The sequence below is a fragment of the Mesoplodon mirus genome (genome assembly GCF_964341445.2).
Source record: "Mesoplodon mirus genome assembly, chromosome: 4".
Taxonomy (NCBI): domain Eukaryota; kingdom Metazoa; phylum Chordata; class Mammalia; order Artiodactyla; family Ziphiidae; genus Mesoplodon; species Mesoplodon mirus.
The window spans coordinates 73,605,560-73,629,104 of NC_138979.1; the positions used below are offsets into that span (position 1 = coordinate 73,605,560).

The following is a 23,545-nucleotide window of genomic DNA, read 5'->3' on the forward strand; positions in this document are numbered from 1 at the left end:
CATCTAAGACTTAAGAGACCTTATAGGTAATGACAGAATAACTAACGATAAAATAAAGACAAATTTGCCTTTGTATCTTAGGAGTCTACATCAATCTAAATAACAGTATCTGGTAGTGGATATTTAAAATCTTTATTGGTATTAAGCTAATATAAATGCTAACATCAAAGTTTGTCAGACGTGTTAAGAGAACACAAAGCTACATTGTTACATAAATACAAAGATGATACAAAAATCCACTTTCTTTTACCTTTGAAACCCAACTACATGGGATGTGGAAATATTTTTTTATCAAGTAGATAATCTGTTTTATCAATAGCTAGAAAGCCATTTTTGTAAGTTGTCTTTCAGCTGAAAAAACAATACACTACTTACATCATATTGGAAAAGGAATGACCTCAAGATTTCCAAGTAACACAGCTCTTTTTCACATCTGAACTCCCCTGCTGATCATTAGGAACAGTTTCAAATGTCCCATTCTCGGCTTTCATTTGTGCCAAACCCTGGACAAGTCTGTAACAAGGTTATGGTAGCAAAACACTGCGTTTCTGCACGGGGTGCTAAGTCATCTGTCCTCCCTTCTTCTTAGCACAGCATCATTCACATTAGTCTGAGGTCTCTCCTAAATCAAGCTGTGCTTATATACAGAGGAAATATGAAATCAAAGTTATTTTCCTTCTATCTCTTGTAAGCTAATAAACTATCTCAAATTCATTGTTTAACTGAATATACTGTTCTGTTCTTAGAGATGCTGTGGTCCAAACTCTGTCCTCAGTCAAGGTGAGGGAGAGGTGAATACAGCCCCAAAAGGCTCAGTGCTGGATCAACACACTCAAGAATGGGATAGATAGTCTTTTGTTGGTAGGTGTTTGCAGAATACCTTAAAAAAGGGAGGGGGGCTTCCTTATCTGATCCAAAATGGTGCTGTTTTCTGTATCACATTCTTATACAATTCCCAATTATCTAAAATGCTGAGGAATGAAAGACAGAGTTCTGTTTCTTTTGACCAAATAGCTGGAAGTATTAAAAAGTGAAGGTAGACTAGAAATAAAACACAATTCCAATATGTTTTAAACCAGATTTAAGTTGTTTTTTTTTAATTCAAATTGATCCAAAGCAAAACTTACATTACAAAGGAAGAACAAAATACATTATGATATAACACACTAGGAGTTACATGAAAGCTAAATTTGTGGGCAAAGGGCCTCATCCCAATCACATTCTGGGCTGATGAGCAATTCTGCAAGAAAGTTAGAATCTCAGTTTTTGTATGGTCCACTCTGGTAATTAAACTACACATTCTCATCTCATAGGGTGTGTATCTGACAAATCAAGCTAGACTCCCTCACGCTCCAGATGTGTACTCTTGCTACTGCCAGAACACTGAATTCTCTAGCGGAAATGCTGTTCCAAGCATGACTGATAATGAATTAAAAAAACAAAATAGTCAAGTCCTCCAAACTAACAAGCATGGATTATTCTGTGGTAAATAGTTTAGAAATATGGGAATTAAATAATCTAAAAAACTTACTCTGCTGTACATTTATAAACACAAATATTTACACACAAAAAAATCTGTTTTTAAAAGATGAGGTTTGCAGTTCATTAATGATCATCATCTTTTATGAGCTGGTTTCTTTGGTGTACTTGCCAAATATATTTCTAAAAAGGTTTAGTAATAGGCTTAAATAATAAATTTCAAAAGAAACATAGAAGGATCAGTGACAAATTTGATACTATTCTGAACATTTCAGTCAAGATTCTGGAAAAACCAATCAGTTGATTTTCTGAAAATATGTGTTCTCATTATGTTACTACAGAAAGCTTCTCTGTCAATCAAATTCAAGTGCAGACCAGCACGTTCATCACTATATTCCACCAGTTACCAACTTGGAGACATTTTAGTTATTGTTAAATATGATACGTGATTGGGATTCTATTAACAACAACAAAAAAAAAAACATTCTTTTTAAACTTCCAGAAAAATGAAACCTCAAACAATAAATAATGGAATTATACACTTCTTCATTAAATAGAAATTTTGATTCCAGGAAGAGCATTCATAACTTTTTTCTGAAGTCGCAGCAGCAATACAGAACAAAGAATTTACCTTCATCTGACCTTTTTACTTGGAATTCCCTGACTCAAACTCAGTGGCTAACTTAGTTTGGAAACCTTTGACTGGCTGGGGAAAGAAAATCATTTTGAACTAACTGAATAAATTAATAGACACATGAGGAAATAAGTCCTGTGCAAATGTAACATTAACATCACTGCTCAGAGTGCAGGACCCCACAAGCCCTCCCATCTCCTCGTCTCCCTGGGCCCAGGGTTTCAGGGAAAAGTAACACAATTCATTTCTGGCCATGCCAGGTCCCTGATGCTGCAAATGTGCCTTAGCTCTGACCTGGCTATTGGTTTCCAGAATGAGAACACAGCTCAGCTCCTAGCTTCATAAAGGCCTCTCTCTCAGAAGATAACTTTTTGGAGATATTTTTATGAAAAAAAAAAAAGACCACCCATTTCTATCCATCATGTTCCAGTTATAGTTTTGGGATGGTTACAAAACTGGCTACACTCTTAGTGGTTCCCTGTAGAAGAGGCTACGTAGCCCATCTGTGATCCCCCACAGCAACCTATTCCCGAAGCTGCCTGTTCTTCAGAAACCTGTACCCAGCCTAGGCCCAGCAGATCAGACATCTGATGCCACAGCTACTCTGCATCCAAGAGAATAAACTCTGTGCTTGAGGAAATAACACTGCTGGCTCTGAAAAGGGTAAAGCCAGAGTAGACTCCTAATTCTGCTTAGTTATACTTTTCAGGTAGGTGAAATAGCTTTATACTTAATGACTTAAAACTACAAATTCAGACAAGAGAAGCCCTTCATCTTGTAAACTTCTGATAATGAATTTATTACTGGTGTGTAACTATTCTGAAATTTCCTAAAGCACTAAGAACAATACTGGGATATTTTTAAAGTTTCTTCTGAAACTAACATGATGACAAATCAAGCACAGAACTCATTTCCAAGGGCATCACCATAGATCCCTAATGCCTCTAGAACCATTGTTATTGACACTTTATCATATTTATGTTTATACTAAAACATATGCCAATCAACCCAGAAAATAACTGTTCTGAAGAGCGTCACTGTGCATAACTTTAAAATAGATAGGAAATGCTTAATTAGCATATTAGGAATTAACCAGATTTACAAATGTGCACCCATTAGAAATTTTACCCTTTAGAAATTTTATTTCAACTGGGAAGAAAAAAACACCATGAAACCACCCCAAATTATTTAACCATTAAAGCCAAATGGTTTAACAATATTTTGGGCTATTTTTAGGGAATACTCTACCACCAGGACATGAAATTTTCAGCTTAAAGTGAAGTAAAAGACAAAGCTTAAAATGGAAATTGCTAAAATGGAAATTGCAACTGACATACTATGGTTCTGCAATTAAAATTAGTGGTGGTTCCTGTTCTCACAGGCATGTCAAAGCCAGCTGTGGAATGAGGAACATCAAGTGAAATAATGCATAAAATACACCAGAAAGAGTACTGCACTGGAGGCACTGTTTTAAAAACAGAATACACGGGCTTTATAAAGCTATTTTCTTTCCCATTAGTTTTTTTAAAAGCACAATTCAACTAGAGACAGAAGTTGAGACGCAACGTCTCTGGGTAGTGTACTTCAGTTGTTAAAAAAAAAATAAGTTAAAAACAAAAGCACACCAACAGGAAAGCAGAGGTAATGGATTTATGTCATCCAAAGCTACATTAATTAGGAAAAGAACAGTTTGAAACAGCCAATTTGTACTCATTAAAAATGACTGAGGTGACAGCGTTACTTTAAAATTTTCTTAGGGCATTTTCCAGTAGAACCCAGGATGCCCTGGGTAAAACTGTGCCTCCAAACTGTAACAAGTGCTCTGCTGGTTTATAATATTGTGCACGTCAATGAAACCATACATTTGGAAAGGGTAAATTCTCCACTCCTAACCTGCTTGTGTCATTTTGGAAAAACAATTGTTTTAAATGCAATATTGTATAGAAAGCTTGAACCTCGTAAACTTGGACCAAGAAACCAAATTAAGACCTTCAAGCATGTGGGGGGTGTGTGTGTGTGTGTGTTTATATATATAAAAACATCCCTCCCCTACAATGAAAACCAAACAAACAAACAAAAAAAACCTAAAAGTGTATACCTGCTTTCTGATTTCACAGCAAATCAGAAATTGCATAGGATATACTTTGTGCAAGGCAAAAAGCCTTTTAAGTATCTGGAATATAACTCCTATCTTGCTCACAGTTCTGTGTATATCAGATATCATCAAATTTGTGTTTTAAGTAGTCTTTCATGACCTTGGCAATTGGTAGTTCATCAAGTAGCTTTAGGTTTTGAAGGCCTATACATTGTCGAATTTTAATTCGGCACAGGTCCTGCAAGTTTCTGGGCTGTCCTATAAAGACAGAAAAAAGAAAATGTTACAAAGCTGCAAAGCACAACATTTAAGGCGGGCTTTAAGGTTCTGAAAAGAATAGTTTATTTCACTGGGAAGCGTCTCTCTGTGGACTTTACATTCAAAGGATCAGAGAGACTCTAGCTAGGAGGACATGTCCTGGGTACCTTCATATGGTGTCTCATTTGATCCTTTTCACATCCCTGGGATGGTCGATATTTTCACCTCCATTTTACAAATAGGGACACTAAAGATCAGGGATTTTAGTCAATTGCTCAATGTCAGACGACCAATTAAAGCTTTTTAGACAGAGGCTAAAACCAGATCTTCTGACTCTAAGCCTGGTATGCCTACCAGTACAAACTGGAATGTCAGTTCTTGTCCCAGGTAGGCCTCTAATATGCTGGGTGAACCAGTGTGAGGCAAATCACTCTTCTGGGCCTCAGTTTCTCCACCTGAAAAGTGAGGGAACTAAAAGAGATGCTTTCTAACATGGCTCCTCCTGTCAGCTCACTGTCCAGGGCACAGAACACAATCCTGGGGAGCTCTCCCAAATGACATCTGCCCTGGTGTTCACCATGATTCTGGACACAGCAGAACTTGGCTGTGGGGAGGGCATGGACTGGGAGGGCAGCGGGGGTGGAAAAAGCACCCCAAGCTATTCTGAATCTCCATCTCTTCAAACATGCCACCCTGACCATCTGCCAATAAAAACCTCTGCTATAACCCAACTCAAAAGAAAAATTACAAAATGCAATTCCTTTCACTTTTGAATATTGTGTTTTACCAAATCAATATAGATGACCACAAACACAAGCAAAAATTCTTTGCCACAGAGCCTCAGAAGTGTTTGGATTCACATAAATTCTACTTTCATATTAAATAGTAATAATAATACAAGCTAACATATGTTGAATGTGTACTCTGTGCCATGTAGTCTTATAAGCTCCCGATATATACTAACTCGTTTAATCCTTTTACGAGGGAAGTACTTTGATCATCAACCCCATTTTACAGACTGCTTGCATCTCTAAGTAACATGCTCAAAGTCAAGCAGGATGCTATACTTCAGCGATTCTCAGACTTCTTGGCCTCAAAACCTCTTTACAGGGACTTCCCTGGTGGCCCAGTGGATGGGAATCCGCCTGCCAATGCAAGGGACACAGGTTCGATCCCTGGTCCAGGAGGATCCCACGTGCCGCGGAGTGGCTAAGTCCGTGCGCCAGGGCTGCTGAGCCTGCACTCTAGAGCCTGTGAGCCACAACTGCTGAGCCTGCGCTCTAGAGCCGCCAGCCACAACTACTGAGCCTGCGATCTAGAGCCTGTGGGCCATGACTGCTGGGCCCGTGTACCTGGAGCCCGGCTCCGCAATGGGGCGGGGGCACCGCAACGAGAGGCCCGCGCACCGCAGTGGAGAGTGGCCCCCGCTCGCTGCAACTGGAGGGGGCCCGCGCGCAGCAGTGAGGACCCAACGCAGCCATAAATAAATAATAAATAAATAATTAAAAAAAACCCCAAAACACTTTACCATATTAGAGGTTAAAACAGAAATTTCAGAAATACTTATTAATTCATTTAAAAATAACAAAGATAAACCCCATTATATGTTAGTTAACATAAATACCATTGTTATGAAGGTAACAATATTTTCAAAAACAAATGAGAAGAATGGCATTCTTTCACATTTCCGCAAATCTTTTAAAGTTCTGGCTTAACAGATGATGGCTGAACTCTCATATATGCTCCTACACTCAATCTGTTGCGATGAAACCACATCATCCAGTCTCTGGGGAAGCCCACTTACTCTCATAAAAGAAGGAATGTGGAAAAGACAAATAATGTCTTAGTATTATTATGAAAATTGCTCTGACCTCGATATCCTGAAAGAGTCTGGCTAACTCCAGGGGTCCCCAGGCCATACATGGAGTACTACTGCTGTACTTAGTACTTACTTGAATTGTACTCGTTTACAGGGATCACCATTACTCAAAATTAAGTAATTCTTTATAAACGAAAAAGGCTCCTTAAAACTTAGACCTCTGCTCTGTAAGACCTGTATGAACATGTGCTTTCCAAGAGGTACTTAATACATGGTGTCTTAACAGAATCACAGCTGAAGCTACTGCTTTCCTAAAAATGGCTGTAAGCTAGGGGCACATGTATCCGTGGATGTCTGCATAAGGATCCCTGTAAGGCTGTAGCACTCACTCATGAGTCTCTTGGTGAGGTGTGTCCCCCTCATCGTCCAGATCTCTACTAAAAGGGCACTGCTGAAAGGGAGATGAGGTCAGGTTCCCCATCAGATTCTCTCCGAGCTCCTTTTCTCTACAGTACTTAACAAGGCTATGATTTTACATTTACTTGGTGATTACCCATTAATGTCCATCTTCCTCACATGTTCCATGAGGGTAAGACGATTTCTGGTTGCCAATGCAAAAGTCCAATGCCTGACACAATACTCAACGAATACTAGTTGAACAAATGAACACTTAATAGGCTTGTCCTTAAAGTATAAAACAGTCAGCTCATTGCAAAACACACCCATGTCAACGGCAAATCATTTTCTAACCTGTTTTGAATTTTTTTTCATCACCATTCATGGGCTACCTTTAGGAAGAGAATAAATTATCACTGTCATTTTTCAATAAATGCTTATAGTATTTGATCTGCAAATGCAAACCAGAATATGTATCAGATTTGAATCTTCTTTTTTTAAAGAATTTGATTTTCCTAATAGATGGCAGGTTCTTTTCAAGTACAATATTAATGAAAAGAACAACCACGAGGTATTCAGGCAAAAAACAGATGACATAGAATTGACATATATAAATATACATGTGTACTTAAATGAAAACATATCATCTAACAATGTGGAAAACCTGTATTATTGGAATTTGCTTAGCTAAGATAGAAAAGATGGAAACAATAGGTTCCAAATAGGGGATCTTCTGATGGTCTCGTTTTGTGGCAGATTATACTCTCCAAAAACGACCACGGTACCTCCTATGCCTCATGCTCTTTTTTTTTACAATGTGACTGGATACCCCATCATTAAGAGATGGTATCTAGGTTCCCTCTCCTTGAAACTGGGTGGGCTCATGACTATGGTGGAACTCATAGATCATAGCTTTCACCTGGCTCTTGGGACATTCACTCTTGGCACACAGCTATCACCACGCCATGAAGAAGTCTCGACAGTCTACAAAAAGGGACTGAGGTCAATGCCCAACATCCAGGCTGAGCTCCCAGCCAAGTGCCCGCACAACTAGCCAGCCATCAGAGTGAGCCCTTTTGACAGTGGAGAGGCCCCAGTCAAGTGGCTCCAGATGACACTGCTTGGAGTAGAGAAGTAAAATAATCAACTATTATTATTTTAAGCCACTACAATTTGCAGCATTAGATAACCAAGTGAGATTCTGGGATGTGGAAGTAGGGGGTTGCCATTAAAAAAAAAATCTAAAATAGATGGCTTTGTCATTGGGATCAGGCAGGGGGGAAAAGCTTTGACGAGGCTGTTGGTCAGGGCTTAAGGGAAAGTTTTTAAAATGTTACTAGAAGCTGGAGGAAAGGGGAGACTTTTAATGGTTTAATAAATTCAAAGGAGGAAGCTACAGAAATACTACCACCCTCAGAAGCTATTGGTGCATTAGCCTTTCCCAGGGAAAAATGCACTTTCTATGCCTAAATATCAGAAAGTTTTACTCAATTTGCTACAGAATTTTCTTCTTCTTAAGCAGTGTGTTGTGGCAGTCTTTTAATGTCTGGGGAGAATGTGATCTTTTGAAGATTTCCTGACCATGTATAATTCCTGTCTGCAGAAAGACCTTGAATGGTAAAGGCCAGAGTGGTTAAAAGCAGCAACTCTGCAGCCAGCATCAACTGCTGGCCCCAGTAGCTCTTGGGTGAGCTACTTAGCCTCCTGCCTTGGTTTCTGCATCTATGAACTAAGGATAACACCACCTACATAATAGGCCTTACAAGCATATAAAGAATTAGTTTTGGTAAAGTGCTTACAATAGTACACAGGCATATAGTAAGAGCTAATAGAGTATTTGGTAAATAAATGTTAAAATAGTAATTTTAAATACTTGTAAGGATATGTTTTACTTCCCCTTCTCAGAAACGTAGAGGGCTCCTTTTTGGAAGATGAAGTTTCCTGGTGTTAAGACGGTAAGAAAACTAGCTGACAACTTAACAGTAAAAGAACAACTCGTAATCTAGTCCTGGGAAACAGTCCTGAGTAAATTGATGGAAATCATATTCTGGAAATCACCACATGACCTGGAGTTGGCAGAGATGTGAGAACTTTGTATAAAAAAGCTGTGCAGTGATGAAGTGAGGTGTGTCGTTATACTACTGCTCCACAAATAAACAGATATTCCCTCACCTTGCCAGGTAGCAGCACTGAGTGAAAAGCGGGCTACATAATAAAGAGTAATAAAGACTAATTGTAATGACTGTTATTTCTAAGACTATTTAAGGACCCATTTTTTCAGGAATATCATTTTAGGAATAGAAGATTATGACTGAAAAAGAAGTACAGGCATACCTCGTTTTATTGTGTTTCGCAGATACTGCATTTTTTACAAATTGAAGGTCTGTGGCAACCCTGAATTGAGGAAGTCTATCAGCGCCATTTTTCCAGCAGCATTTGCTCACTTCATGTCTCTGTGTCACATTTTGGTAGTTCTTGCAATATTTCAAACATTGCCGTTATTATTATATTATTATGGTGATCTGTGATCAGTGATCCTTTTCTTGAAGTTACTACTAGGCTAAAAGGCTCAGATGATGATTAGCATTTTCTAGCAATAAAGTATTTTTTAAATTAAGGTACACACATTGTTTTTTTAGACATAATGCTATTGCACACTTGATATACTACAATATAGTCTAAACATAACTTTTCCATGCGCTGGGAAACCAAACAATTTGAATGACTTGCTTTATTGCAATAGTCACTTTATTGCAGTGGTCTGGAACAGAACCTGCAGTATCTCTGAGATGTGCCTATTATTTATTTTGTTGTCAACATATCACTCAAAAGTATTTACTGAGCACCTACTATGTACTTAAAAATGCACTGTCCCAGAGATTAAAGGGGCAAGAGAAAGAAGGAGGTGGTGGCAGAGGAAAAGAAGGCAGAGAAAGAGAATAAAGGGAACAAAAGCAAAAAACCAACACACGTGCACGCTGCTTACCAGGCATCTTAGAAAATTACTCCTGTCCTGTTAAATAGCAACTGCCTTGTCCGTGGGATGACAGGGGAGACCTTGGGGGACATCTCACAAAAAGAGTATAATTTAAGGAATTATAAACACTATGGGGGATGCAGAAACACTACAAACTATTATTCATACTAATGAACTACAATGGGATTACATAATACTTCAAAGGGTTATTAGTCTTTCCATTTGGTAAAGAAGCCCATCATTAGTAATAATTGGGCTGGTATAAAATAGGAAATCAGCTTTTGAAGGGTCTGGTCTAGTATAATTACAAAACCAGGGCAGCAGCATAATTTTGAAAATTAAATATCCTAAAGCACCTCCTTTTGACATGACCACCACTGCATTTATAATAGGCTAAACTTATTTATTTAGCACTCTCCATCTTAGGTCAACATCTGGAATGGTCTCCCAATACCTCTTTGTTTTATTTCAGTTTCCCATTTTAAGATCCTACCATAAACACATTTTATTCCTTTGCTTTTGCCTCTGAATTCCCTTCACAGGGACTTAGTATGAAATGTGTTAAATCTTATTTTACAGGACAAAGGTAGTTGCAAGCTCACCTCAAAATAAAAATCATGGTATTGTAAAATAAAAGGCTACTCTGATTTAACTCTTAGATAGAATCCAAAAGTACACAATGTCAGCCTTGATGACATTTGTCCACTTGTTACATTTTTCTTCACAGGCACACGAGCTTTGACCTATTTTTCTCATTTGCACTAAGCCAAACAAAAGCATATATTGCTTCCTAACAAATAACAGAAGTCCCTAGAAGCCTACATAAAAAATAGAAAGTAATACAAATATGACAGAAATAGTACAGAATAAGGTAATAATTTCCATATCAAAGAACCTTAAAATGTGGTGTAATTTGACTTAAAACTGTGTACTATTTATTTATTTATAAAAGTGATTTTAATAATTGGGACTAAATAACCTAATAAGACTACAATGTAGATGTGTAGCAAAATCCCCAATGAGAAGAAAAATCAATAATCAAAAATAACCTTAGTTAAAATGTGTTACACAAATTATTTCCTCAAAGAGTTATACTAAGTAACACTATTTTGGTAAGTCATACTGAAAAAAAAAAAAGAAAAAAAAAGTCAAAGAAATTGATTAAAGAAGCATTTGAAAGGAACACAGGAGGAGTAAGGGCACCTGATGCTGAGGGGTTGTATGGGGTCATCTGCTTACATACCTACCTGTTGCTGTGCTGGACTTAGCTGAGAAAGCCACAGCCTAAATTTCACTTTCTTAAAATTAAAGTCATGATTTATATTCTTACTTTTTTTAAAGTTTAAAACTTTGCAGCTAAAACATACTACTTGACTATGACTAAAATTTAAATAAAGACATGTTTCAGGTTACCATAGTGTTTATAAAATAGTATTTTTTTTTTATAAAGACTTGTTCCTTTATTTTATTTTTTTTATTATTATCTTTTCGGCGTTACGCGGGCCTCTCACTGTTGTGGCCTCTCCCGTTGCGGAGCACAGGCTCCAGAGGCGCAGGCTCAGCGGCCATGGCTCACAGGCCCAGCCACTCCGCGGCATGTGGGATCCTCCCGGACCGGGGCACGAACCCGTGTCCCCTGCATTGGCAGGCGGACTCTCAACCACTGCGCCACCAGGGAAGCCCTAAAATAGTATTTTTAAATGCCCATGATTTCAGGTTACTGTAGTGTTTATAAAATAGTATTTTTAAATGCCCGTAACTGATGTTTTAGAAAGTAACAATCTTAAGTACTTGATGGATTAAGTCTCTGCAAAACAGTTTATCCAACTCATTCCCATTTACCTAATCTTTTTCTCTTAGAAGTATGAGCCCTTTATTTTTCAAATTCCTTTTGGTCAATTTACTTATTTAAAAAGTTTTTATTTAAATAATGTATTTAAAAATTATTTATTAAATACATTAAAATTATTTAAAATTTAATTTAAATAATTAATTCCTATTATTAACTCCTTTAATTCCTTAAAACATACAAATTGAAATATTGATACAACCCAGCACTACCTTTTACCTACTACTGAAGCATATTGAGCAGCTTCTTCAAGTATTTGAACAGCATCTACTAGAAACACAGATCAGTGCATTACCTTAGACTCCTCTAGATATTAAACACAAACCCAACTGGCATATTCTCTGCCTTAAGAGTAATTTATACAAGAGCCTGCCATGCTATGTAAAAAAGAAAAAAAAAAAGGTGTTTAGTAAACAGTTAAGTGGTTAACTTACTCAAGGACTCCTTGGCACCTCTGATATGGTGCTGTGAATGGTGAATCTCTGAAACTGGGATCTAGAATCCAGGGTACTAGTCTTCTAAACTGACTTGCACTCTTAAAATTATAGGACCTCAAAGAATTTTTGTTTATGTGTGTTATATCCATCTATATTCATCATATCTAGAAAATAAACGTCAGAAATTTTAAAAATACTTATTGATTCACTTAAAATACTAGTAATAAATTTATTATCAGTTGAAATAAGTTTTTATGGGAAAAAAGCTGCTTTTCAAAACAAAGATTTCATGAGAAGAGTGGCACTGTTTTACATCTCTGCAAATATCTCTTAGGTCTGGCTTCAGAGAAGACTGCTGGATTTACAGATCTGCTCCTGCGTACCATCTGTTGTAATATGCTGTTATGATTGAAGTAGATGAAGAAAACCCAGACTCACATAGGTAGTTGGAAAAGGAAGACCATTTTCATGGCCTTTTTAGATAATCATGGATCTTCTTTGATACTTCACCAAAACTCAACAAGAGGTGTTTTTTTAAAGGTTAGATGCAATATGGAATCTGAAACCACAACAATGAACTTCTTTTTACTCTTTCACATTAAAATCCATTGGTCTGTTTTGCCCTCTGAACGGATCTTTTACCCATGCATGATTTTGTAACATCATGCATTAGTCATTTGGAAAATACTGGTTACCTGGGTTATTATGCAGATCTTCCATATGTTGACCCAATTTATTACATGATATCAAAAAATTACTTTTGGGGCTTCCCTGGTGGCACAGTGGTTGAGAGTCCGCCTGCCGATGCAGGGGACACGGGTTCGTGCCCGGGTCTGGGAAGATCCCACATGCCACGGAGCGGCTGGGCCTGTGAGCCATGGCCGCTGAGCCTGCGCATCCGGAGCCTGTGCTCCGCAACAGTGAGAGGCCCGCGTATCACACACACACACACAAATTACTTTTGTTATTATCTCTACTAATCTCAAAAATGTCTTTACATGTTGGGAAACTGTCAATGTCCCAGTGGCAAATACAAAAATACAAGTTTTTCAAAATTCTAATTTTCACTTGAAAGCTCAAATTTTATGACTCCCCATAAATACTGTCGGTTGTTTTCCTTAAGGTGACAAATGCACTTTACTCATTTTCAAGAAAATGTCTACCAAATACCAAAGCCTAAACAGCTATAGTTTGGCTGTCTGTCCATCCTTCAGGTAAAAATGGTATTCCACCAAAAATGCTGCTGGTTCAGCTCAAACAAATCACAGATGTACTTTTCCTCAATTCAATCACAGCACTTCATTACATAGTAAGAATACTTTCAATTTCCATCCCACAGAATAATTAAAAGGTACATACTGAAAGGGATAAGATTTAATAAAATTAAGTCAAAGAGATTCCTAAATGGAACTGGAACACTCTTTACTGAGATGGCCTTGTGGTGAAGAACACAACTACTAGTACCCTCTGGGGCTCCTGCCTTGATTAATGCTGAGGTACCTGCCATTTTACCCACCACAGCTCTTACACAGTCAGTGCAGAGACACAGACGTAGTGAACGGACATGTGGGCACGGGGGGGACGGCGAGGGTGGGATGAATTGGGAGACTAGGTTTGACATGAATACACTACTATGTGTAAAACAGATAGCTCATGGGAACCTGCTGTATGGCACAGGGAGCTCAGCTCTGTGCTCTGTGATGACCTAGATGGCGGGGGGCGGGGGGGGAGAAGGGAGGTCCAAGAGGGAGGGGATATAGGTATACATATAGCTGATTCACTTCATTGTACAGCAGAAACTAACACAACATTGTAAAGCAATTTTACTCCAATAAAAAAAAAAGAAAAGGCAAATAATATCTTAGTATTGTTATGAAATTAGTTTTGGCCTCATGGGCACCTAAAACTGTCTCGAGGACCCCCAAGAGTCCACACTGTTCTACATGAATCCAGAAACAAAATAAAACCACATGCAGCAGGATATCATCCTCTTTAAGAGTGTTTATTGGCAAGAATTTTTAAAAGGAGGGACTCCACGGACTATGGTCTAATTCCCCCATTTTTCAGAGAAGGAAACAGACCCATAAGGCAGGTGGAGGCTAAGCAGCTTGCCCAAGTTTATTAGGTAAGTCAGACACTGGGTCAAGAGCCCATTAGCTGCTCTCTCCACCACCAGACTCAGCTGATTCAACGCACCCATGACACAGGCACAGCTGAGAAACCTTCAGGACGCTATAAGGGAGACACGTGCCTCTGAATACAAGTGGGCAAAACTCTACTCAGCCCAAGGGACCATGGATAGGATGATTTTCACATTGTAAGTAAAAATGATAAAAATAATGAATAGACTTCTGGTTTCAGCTCCAACATATAAAGAACTTGAAGTCCTCACTCCAGTCCTTACAAGAAGAAAAAGCTGAACAAACTGAAATTAATGACTTATCTAGGACCCATCGGTAAACTGATGTCACAGGGCAAACCTCCACCATAAAATCTGGAGAGAGAATCAGCTCTAGAGTCACAGCTGAAATCTGTGCACCTGCAGCAGTAGCTACTGGAGCCACAAACTGGTAGGAACACTTAAATGGTCATTTTGACAAACTGCCAGGAGCCGTGCATGGACCAGCCTGAGAGGGAGAGCCACAGTCTTAGGAAACCCCCGATGTTCTGAGCTTTCCTTTCAGGAACCCCATCAGGTTCTCACATGAAGAGACAATAAAGACCCCCTCATGGCTCTGCCAGGGGGAGGGTGAGAATAACTATCTGACATACACTCAGAAACTTCATAACAAAGTCTGTTCTGCAAGGGAAGAGACTTCACCAGAGTCTTATCCCACCTGGAGAATAAACGTTTCTCTGACTCCAGCCACTGCAGTCCTCCTAGCTCACCAAGGTGTGGGTATTTGGGGGTGGGGGGCAGGGCATGAAACAGGGGAGAGGGAAAAACTGCTTTCTCATGAAATCTCTCTTTCTTAAAAAACTTTCATATTCTGAGTAACTCCTTGACTCGGAAAGTTTACATTGTAGGGCAGGGAGATGATAAGGGGAAAAGAGCACTAGATTACAATCCCATTGCTCAAGGAGAGTTCTATTATCATTTAACCATTTCTCAGGGTAAGCTTTACTTATGAAATAGTCTTTCTTGAATTTTTAACGTTGCACCTCTTTTAACAACAGTTTCTTGTGCTCGCCCTTTCTTGTGCATAAATGTTAATTTTTTCTTTTGAATTGGACAAACATTCCTACAATCTCTGCTCTTTATCTTCAGCTAGAGAATTTTTGCCCATTCCTATACGCCAGAGTTTCCATGATCCTCTTAGCTCCAAATGGTGTCTGTGCAAACGCTACATACAAATTATTCTACTTTAATTAACTGCATGCATTTGCATGACCCTCAGAATGAGTGTCTCCAATAGACCTCCATCAACGGATCTCCATCATCCTCCATCAATGGACCTCCATCAGAACGTCTGCTGCTGTCTGTCATCACCACCATTTCTACCGGTCATTGGTCACATTTTCATTGCTCTCTCTGTTGTTGTCCCTTTAGTTTATTTGCTCCACTCTTTTTTTTTTTTTTCTAGTAAAAGAACTAAAAGACCAAAAACTGGCTTATCTAAGCAGGAAACATCTTTCCCTCAGCAAGGTGATCTTCATTCTCCAGGTAGGATCTTTGGCTCTTCTTAGCTGTATTTACTGTTCCAGGGCACAAAAAAGCTGCTCCTTCAGTTGACTGGCTTTCTGGAGGTGATCACATTGAGTTCCAGCCATTCTAGAAGGCAGAGGTTTCTGGAAGTCTGTCTGTAGAATAACAACACCTCTTTGTGGCTTCTCCCTCTACTGTGACCAACAAGGCACCCACAGATACTACCTTATAACTAAGCCACTTGACCTGCTCTGTTTTTATGGAGTGTGTATCAGAGTTTTTATGGCAATTTTCCTAAAAAGCCACAGTAGCTTTTAGATTCTAGGACTACGACTGTCTTGAGTTCTTCCAATTTAAATAACTTGCTCTCTAGTAAAATGGCCCTGAATAAAGACCACCAAGTGGCATTTCTGCTGTCCTTACACCTCAGGAGTTTGAGTTTTCAGATTTGAGGCCAAGGACTTGGGGCCTAGAGAGCGGTAGCTCTCAGCAGCAGTAAAGACTGAAAGGAGCTCAGGGATTTGACTTGATGGCTCCCTGAACCACCTAACCATCTTTCACTCTGGTTTTCTTTTCTTTTTAAAAAATTTATTTATTTATTTATTTATTTTTGGCTGCATTCGGTCTTCATTGCTGCACACGGGCTTTCTCTAGTTGCGGCGAGCGGGGGGCTACTCTTTGTTGCAGCGCACGGGCTTCTCATTGCGGTGGCTTCTCTTGTTATGGAGCACGGGCTCTAGGCGCGTGGGCTTCAGTAGTTGTGGCAATGGGCTCAGTAGTTGTGGCTTGAGGACTCTAGAGTGCAGGCTCAGTAGCTGCGGCGCGCAGGCTTAGCTGCTCCGCGGCATGTGGGATCTTCGCAGACCAGGGCTTGAACCCATGTCCCCTGTGTTGGCAGGTGGATCCTTAACCACTACGCCACCAGGGAAGTCCTCACTCTGGTTTCCAAGAGAGCCAGTACAGAGCTCCAGAGGGCATCAGCTACAGTTGGTCCTTCTAGCACATAATTATTCACTCGGAAAAGAAAATCTAATAAATAATGCACAGGTGAAGCAGAAACACTTAATTTGCTTTTGGCAGGAAACACCACTGACAGCAAAGTCAAGAAGTAATGAATTATGTTGCATCACCTGAAGACAGAGGATAACTGCAGCCTTCCAAGGACAGATGGTCCTTCACTTCTGAAAAGCATCCCAAGTTTGCTCAGCCACCATCCTTACAGATGCAGCCAATCAGCCAACCCACACTTACTGAGGACCTACTAGGTGTATGGCTCTGCTCTAGGTGCAGTGGAGAACTCAAACACAAAGAGGCAGTCCCGTCGATTTTTCTATCTGCCCTAATTTTAAAGGTACGTGTGAATCTCTTTTTAACTCAACATTCTTGCTCTCCAGCAGCACTCCATGGTGGAACTGAGCAGCTCCAAGGGCTGGGGGATGAAGGGGCAGCTCCACCCATCCCCCTGGCTGCCTGTCTCCAGATGCCGACTACACAACAGTTTATAGAGTTGAAAATAGAGGCAATGGTAGAATAAGAATCTAAGGGATTCACTCTGTAGGTAGCAAGCCAGCTCTTGCTGTTCATCCACCCTCACTTAATTAATTATTTTATTTTTAAAAAAACATATATATAGCACTTAAAATGTGCCAGGTACTGTTTTAAGTGCTTTATGAATATTAACTCATTCAATCCTCACAACAAGCCTGTAAGACAGATATAATTACCCCAATTTTAAGATGAGGACACTGAGGCACAGAGCAGTTAGCTAACCCACCCAAAGTTACAGCTAATGTGTGGTAGAGTCACGGCTGGTCTAACGTAGTCTAGCCCTAGTCTACACCATTAACCACTGAGCAAGGTATTTAACAAACAGGCTGCGGCATTTATGTGTGTAACATGCCTTCCTGAAGACAGACAAGGTAATTTAACCATGAGCCTCTAGTGTTCAAGTTAAAACAACAACAATAGCAGCAACCACAAAAATACATTCAGACTTTATTAAGAATAAGATATACTTTATAGGCTACATACCACGACAGAATTCTAACCTCAAGTTCAAGAGTAATCTTATCTTTCACTACACCAACACCCCTACTGGTCTATATAAATGAAAACTGCTAGAACTTTTGCTGAGAGAATCAGCATTTGAATTTTTGCTGTAGTCTTTTCCTAAAATGTGGCCTGGGTCTGAAGGGTCAGCTGGGGAGGAATCAGCACACACAACATGTCCTGTCTCTGGGTACATCAGTGTGCCTCAAAAGCTTTTTAGCCCAAAACACCTCTCCCAAGGCAGGCCTATCTGTGCTGTACAAGTCGACAGCCACTAGGCACTTGTGGATGTTTAAATTTAAATTAATACAATTAAATAAAATTAAAAATTCAGTTCCTATGTGGCACTTGCCACATAATAAGTGTTCAACAGCCACATGGGGCTAGTGGCTACCACAGTCGACAGCACAGAGACCATTTCCATCATCACAGAAAGTTCTATTGGACAGCATGAGTTAGACTCTGAGTGTGATTTCTTTTTATGCTTGAGTCTGAATATACTTAGTGGTAATAATTTCATCCTTCCCTTCTTATGAATAAACAAAATACAAATTACACTTCATTTCTTCATAAGTTTTCTACTCCCAAATTCAGCTCTCAGGGGGGCAGTGGATTATTTATAAGCAGGTCAAGTAAACTCCTCATCCTCCAGTACCTGGTACCCAGAATGTGTTTCTTCTTCCATAACAATGAATGAAACATAAAACTTAGGTGAGGAAGGGGAATTCATTAAAAAGTGTGGCAGACAAATGTTTTGTTTGTAGACTGTGGCTTCATGTGTGATGTTAAGCTCTGAGACACATACTCGACTGGTTACAAGGAAGTCGGACAGGAGAGGGTGGCTACTCCACACAAACTAATACCTCTATCCGAAAAACAACACGAACACATGCACCACTACACACAATGGGTCAGACACTTTTCCTGGCTTTAAAAAAAAGTGCCCACACAAAAACAGGTCAGTTATACAGTCCTGTGTGGGCCAGAGACAGTGGCACCAAATTTTCCACTGGGAGCAAATTTTTCTTTACAGCACTTTCTGATTTCTATCATCCTTAACCTGCATTACTAAGATGTCTGATAAATAGCACTGTTGTTCCATTTCATGTGTGTTCACATTGTAAAGAAGAAGAAAAGCAACAATAAAACATGAGCAACAACTTAGCAATAAAGCACAAATTCTAGGACACTTCCATAGCTATGGATGCTAAGATCCAAAATTCTCCTAATTCCTCAATCTCAAGTCCAGGAAAGCCTGGAAAGACTATGTTTATGACCAGTAGGAACTGCCCTGTTCTAGCATCAATCTTAACACCTAACATCGAGGGTGTTCTAACACCCTATCTACCCCCATTTACTTTTAGTAACACAACTGAATTTTTAATGAAATCCTGTGATATAGAGCTTTCTTTTCATTTCAGATGAATGGAATGAGCAGGGCTAATAAGAATCATTAATGTCTGGTCATTTTAAGTTGTAAAAATACCTTAAGCTCCTCAGAAGATGCAAAAATTTTTTTTAAATGTAATAATAGTAATAATTAAATTACATACTTGTGACTTCTTGTAAGAAATCCAAACACGGTCGACTACTTCCAGAAATGCTTATTGAAACAGCCAGTGGGGTCTGTCCTTCATAGTTCCTTGTGTTCGTGTCCGCTCCATAATTATATAACATCCGTGCACAAAGCACGTCATCCCTAAGGGCAGACAAATGTAAAGGAGTTTGTCCATCTTCTAAGCGACCCAAGTTTGTGTCTGCTCCTCTCTGAAGGAACATTCGGCAATAAGAGTGATTGCTTTTGATCACAGCGTATCGCAACAGGAAACCATTCTGAATGTCAATGTTGGCATTGTGGTCCAGGAGGATTTTCACACAGCTTGACCTCTCTCGGATAATGGCGAGCTGAAGCGGCGTTGTACCTTTATCACTGAGCGGGTCGACCTCAGCCTTGAACTCCAGTAGGAGTCGGACAAATGAGTCCCTACCATAGTGAGCAGCCACATGAAGGGGAGTCCAGCCATCATTGCTTTTTGCATTAATAATGTCGCTCCTGTATTCAGATTCTAACATCAGGCGTGCAATCCGAGCCCGGCCATGCATGGCTGCGTAATGAAGTGCAGTGAAGCCTCCGATTAAGTCCTTAACTGTGGGATCAGCTAGAGTTAAAACCAAAATGAAAACATTAGCAGACTCTGAGACAAAGCAACGAACTCTGCCATGGCACAGCACATCTTAGCCAATTCTCATATGAAATGTGAAATGATTAAACACTATAATGAATATTAAGTCCTTCTTGCCTCAGCTTAATTGAAATACCGTTTTAATGGAGAAAAAATTTAGTAGAAAGTTATCAAACCTCGATTAATAGGATGAGTATATGACTTACAAAGCGTTTAAAAGCTGTATACAAAAAACACAGAGTCCAGATCACCACATCCCCTCTCTTTGCTAATTTCACCAATTGCCCTTGGCTTCCCAACTCCCTCATCTCTGTACTGTTTCATGTTTCTCTTCTGTTTTGAACTTTTTGTTTTATTTTCTCTTCTGCTGCTTCTTGGTCTTAAAAAGAAGCATGTGTAGCAACATCTGCTGATCTAAATTACGGATGTACTGTGGTCTGGCAGACTGTGTTGTTTTAGGGTGTATTAGGTAAAAATTAAAAAAAAAAAAAGGTTTTCTGTGATCTGTAAGAATTCCAAAACATGTAAGATATATGTTAAGTGATCTTGATAAATCGTGTTTTTATAAGATAAAACTCTATTCTGAATTCTTCCTTTTACAAGAACTTTGGAGTTTTTAAGAATTAAGCAGCACACATTGTGAGAAAAATTGGGAGAAACCTCAGCACTGAATAAATATTATTTTCTAAAACAGTTCCAAACCTCTCTCCTAAATCGACAGATTTCTGGAAGAAAAAAAAAAGAAATAAAAGAGAAGAAAAGAAACCAAAATGATTTATCTGCTGTGTGACTCCTCAAGTCACAGACTTTTGTCACCTGCCCCCAATCTTTCCTAAAGCTGAGGGTCAGTTCTACACAGCTCTCATCCCACTAGCCTTCCTGGACAAGGGCAGAAAAGGGGTAAGAACCCTCATATGCTATAGGTAGGTCACTTCCTGGAGGCCAGCAATTCTGTGTGAAGATAACTGGGTGGACCTAACTACCAAGGATTAAAATACTTTCTTCTTATAAAAGTCACCATTAATTTTTAGCTTGTTCATGAAAGAAAAAAATTCATAACTGTTCTTCAAACAAACAAACAAAAAGCCTCCACAGTCATGTGATTAAACAGTCACGTTTTGTTTAGTAAAATGTTGGTTAGTTCTAAAACATTTTATGACAGCTTGGTCTCTTAGAAAAACCTATGAGGCAGAAAACTGTATCTAAAATAGTAATGATACTGTGGAGAATACAAATTTCAATTAAGAAATAGTTACAACAAAAGCTATAAAAAGTTAACACTTTTTAGGTAAGCTATATCAGTTGAATTTCTAAGATTATTTCATATAAACTGACATTACACAACACTAATATGACTTTTATGTGTTTATAGAAAATGAGGGTATCATATCTGCCTTGGTCTTCACTAAAAGAAAGATATACAGTACTTATTCACTACTTAATTTTAAAAAAAAAGGAGCAAGAATATTTAAACAATGCACATTGCTGCCATCTACTGGTAAGGCATGAACATGAGCTGCTGTTTCCATTTTGACAGATGATGCTGAGCCCTCAAATCTGTTTTCAGATACCTCACTTACCTAAAGTAGACTAAGTGAAGACAGGCATGAAATATAAAAAAGCCCCTTCTATTCAAATAAAACCATAAATCTTGCCAAGATGGCCATTCCTAATCTATACCTGACCAATCAACTGCTTCCAGACATTCTCTTTTAATCTGTTAGTGAAATTTAAGAATACCTTTTCTCACTTCTCCCACCTTTCATCTACCATGGGTGCCTTTAAAGTTGCCAGCAAACAGTCTCATGTGCATCCTATACTCGCTTTGTTTGACAGTAAAATTAAAATTACGTTACATAAAATTGCACTTGCATCTTTAGTTTTCCCCCTCAGGTCTTTTTAAGATTCTACTTACAACTTGGTGCTATACCGAGCTAGGAGAAACAAAGATTAACAAATACAGCAATGATCTGCTTAGTCTAAGTAAAAATCACTAAAATCCATTAATTGAGCACACACTGGAAACACAGCACAGAAGGAAGACTGTAGGTTAACAACGTATAAAATCTGTATAGTTACTTTCCTCAAGAAATTAACAAATAGGAAATATAAGACAAAGATGAAAACAAAAATTAATTTAAGGATTATTAGCCAATGCAATAAGATAAGAAAAAGATTTTATTTGTAACAGCAGAAACTACAAAACACCTAGATATAAATTCTGTAAGAAATGTGAAGGGCACATGTGAAGAGACCTTCTTTGACTTAATTGAATTCACTTCATCTGTGTCTGTTCAAATGTTCCTTCAACAGAAAAGCCTTCCCTGAACACTAACATGGTAGCCCCATCACCTCATAACTTTGTCCGCTTTAGCAAGCTTTCTCCCCCCAGGTGCAACCTATTTAATACAAATTGTAGCAGTCTCAAGAAACCCATTTGAAAAGTTTGAAAGTATGTATAAATAAAAGCAGACAAACATTCCCTACCAATATGGCTTCTTTCTTTCCAACAGCTTTACTGAGGTGCAATAAAACTGAACCATTTTAAGTATACAGGTTGATGAACTCTGATGAATTGTATACAGTCATGTGACTACCACTACAGTCAAAATATTGCCATCATCTCAAAAAGTTCCTTCCTGCCTCTTTATAGACAATTTCCTGCCCAGACTCTGGATCCCAGGCAACCACTAATGTTTTGCCTTTCTATAATTTGATATAAGTGGAATCATAGAGTAGTAGGCTTTTGTATTTGACTTATTTCACTTATCATAATGCTTTTGAAATTCATACATGTTGTTGTTCATCAAAAGTTCGTCCCTTTGTATTGCTGAACAGTATACCATAATATGGATATACAGTTATTTATTTATATAGTCAGGAGCAAATGGATAAATGGGTTATTCCTAGGCTATAATGAACAAGCCTACTGTGAACATTCATATACAAGTCTGTTTGTGGATATACGTTTTCAGTTCACTTGGGTAAATACCTAGAAGAGAATTGCTGGGTCATATGTTAAATGTACAATTTAACCTCCTAAAAAAGGGCCAAACTGTTTTTCTAAGTGACTATACAATGTTACACTCCCACCAGCAATGTATGAGCGCTCCTAATATTCTACATCTTCACTAATACTTGGCATTATTAGTAATTTTAATTTTATCAATTCTATTGAGTATAATGGTAACTTACTGGGATTTTAATATACATTACCCTGATGACTACTGATACTGGGCTTATTCTGATACGGGGCTTATTCATATACTTTCTTTTGTGAAGTGTCTGTTGAAATCATTTACCCATTTTTATTGTGTAGTTGTTCTCATTATTGAGTTTAAAACTCAATTGTGTATATATTCTGGAAACAAGCCCTTTTGTCAGATATGTTTTGTATTTTCTCCTAGTCTATGGCTTGCCTTTTCATTTTCTATACTGTGTCTTTTGAAGAGAAAAAGTTTTGAATTTTGATGAAATTTGCCATTTGTTTTCTTCTATGGTTTGTGCTTTTTGTGTCCTGTTTAAGAAATCTTTGCCTAACACAATGTCACATAGGTTTTGTTTTCTTCTAGAAGTTTTATACTTTTAACTCATACTTAGGGCAATGGTCCATTGCTAGCTGATTTCTGTGTACAGCGTAAGATCAGATCAAGGTTCATTATTCTCCATATAAATATCGATTTGATCCAGCACAATTTGTTTAAAAAACTACCTTTTCCTCGA

General features: G+C 38.6%; 1 protein-coding gene across 2 annotated transcripts in view; it reads right to left on the minus strand.

Annotated features, from left to right (window-relative positions):
• Positions 1 to 1,080: 1,080 nt before the first annotated feature.
• ASB7 (ankyrin repeat and SOCS box containing 7) overlaps positions 1,081 to 23,545 on the minus strand; it is a 57,065-nt gene continuing 34,600 nt past the window's right edge. For both annotated transcript variants that reach the window (XM_082618105.1, XM_082618104.1), the window contains exons 5-6: positions 19,193 to 19,798; positions 1,081 to 4,466 (exon numbers count right to left, since the gene is read on the minus strand). In XM_082618105.1, coding sequence (XP_082474231.1) covers positions 4,327 to 4,466; positions 19,193 to 19,798 — 746 coding nt within the window. In that variant the 3' untranslated portion in view covers positions 1,081 to 4,326. The remainder of the gene's footprint in view (positions 4,467 to 19,192; positions 19,799 to 23,545) is intronic.